The 1759-nt window shown below is 36.1% G+C and overlaps 1 protein-coding gene across 1 annotated transcript in view; it reads left to right on the top strand.

Moving 5' to 3' along the window:
- Window positions 1–1298, top strand: part of LOC107576230 (ribonuclease inhibitor-like) — a gene marked incomplete at its 3' end in the record, with an annotated part of 7877 nt that extends 6579 nt beyond the window's left edge. The window contains exons 5-6 of the mRNA XM_016262451.1: window positions 852–1025; window positions 1125–1298. Coding sequence (XP_016117937.1) covers window positions 852–1025; window positions 1125–1298 — 348 coding nt within the window. The remainder of the gene's footprint in view (window positions 1–851; window positions 1026–1124) is intronic.
- Between the last annotated feature and the right edge of the window lie 461 nt (window positions 1299–1759).

Genomic DNA, 1759 nt, shown 5'->3' with positions numbered 1-1759 from the left:
TGTTTAGTTAACACTCGAAGGTGATTGGGCTCTCGGGCGAGATCCCAATTCATCAGTCACGACTGACGTAACGTCTCCGTTCCATCCTTCAGGGAACGAGGGTTACACAAGTAACCTAGACGTTTCTCATAATTAGTGCAAATTGTCACATGACCAGATCAGTTTACTTCCTGTTTGCGTTTTGAGAAGATGATGACTGCATCAAAGCTCCAAAACAAAAGACTAGTAAAGTATGTTAACATAAAGATATGACAAAAATTTTTGGTCCACATTATCTTTAAGGTGTGTAGTATTAATATATGAATTCACATATATTCAGTTTTGTTGAGTGTGGTCATAGAATGAGGAAACATGTTGATAGTCAATAGTGACGGTGGGATAACAGTGAACTTAGGTTTACATATAATGACATCCGGCGCTGTTCATGTGGCAGCCGGCAGGGTTGTGCGTCTAATGGCCCGTTGTTTTGTTTATTTAAGTGTCTTTAATTGCCCCTTGTGGGATTAATAAAGTTGTTAACTTAACTTGAATCCAATCGCAGATGTTAGTGAAAATTACACTGACATGTTGCAATGACAAAATATTGCACTAAATTAAAAGTTCAAATGTTACAAATAAGTTACAATATTGATGTTGTAATACTGGTAGCACTAATATAAAAATTGGATGATATATGTTACAAAATGTTTTTTGAAAATATGTTTTTTTTTTGTCTTTTCTGTCAGTGTACTGTAGCTATCAATGTTGTATAAGGGTTTTTTATGCTTAATAGTACTTCATACTTTTGATGTATTTATTCACACATGAACATAACGTGTCTGATTCATTGTGTTTTCTCTTTCTGTCTTCAGTCTGTGTGATTGCAGTATTACAGAGAAACAGTGTCTCATCCTGACTTCAGCTCTGACATCAAACCCATCACACCTGAGAGAACTGAACCTGAGCGGGAATCAAATAAAAAACACAGGAGTGAATCACTTATGTGACGTACTGAAGGAGTCACGCTGTAAACTGGAGAGATTGAGGTAAAAAACATTTACCAAAATGAAAGAAACAAGTGTTTTGGTATTTGACTAAAACAAAATGAAAAGTTTGTTTTTTGTTCATATTTCTCCCAAATGTAGATTAGAATACTGTGAAATGACAGATGAGTGTTGTTCTGCTGTGACTTCAGCTCTGAAATCAAACCCATCACACCTGAGAGAACTGGACCTGAGCGGGAATCAAATAAAAAACACAGGAGTGAATCACTTATGTGACGTACTGAAGGATTCACACTGTAAACTGGAGAGGTTGAGGTCAGTAACATTCACAGACAAGAATCAAAATTATTAAAATCACTTTGTTTAACCCTTAAGCGCTGTTCAAGGTCTTTTGAGACCCCAAATTATGGTTGCTGAAATAAAAACAATTTGTTTTCCCTATATCTAAATGGTATGAGACTTTGTACGGTTGTCAACACTTGGTAGCTCTAAAAATAGAGAATTAAACTGGATTGATATCTGGTTGTGTGTTAGTGTGAAATAAACAGTCACTCTCTGGAGACCCCACATTGAAATGAATGAGGAAATGATCAAATCCATACTTTTTCTTCTTAATTTATCAAATAAAATCAATAAAATCAATAAATCCACCACAATTCTGACCACAAAATACATGAAAATGAAGTGGCAGCCCTTCCACACATTCACTGCAGAACGATTACGCTCGCACACACACACACACACACACACACACACCCCAAAAACCACCCATAGAC

The sequence above is a fragment of the Sinocyclocheilus grahami genome, unplaced genomic scaffold (assembly GCF_001515645.1).
Source record: "Sinocyclocheilus grahami isolate Dianchi unplaced genomic scaffold, SAMN03320097.WGS_v1.1 scaffold3375.1, whole genome shotgun sequence".
Classification (NCBI taxonomy): Eukaryota; Metazoa; Chordata; class Actinopteri; order Cypriniformes; family Cyprinidae; genus Sinocyclocheilus; species Sinocyclocheilus grahami.
The sequence above is the reverse complement of the archived record's forward strand: the minus strand, read 5'-3'. Positions and strand labels throughout refer to the sequence as shown.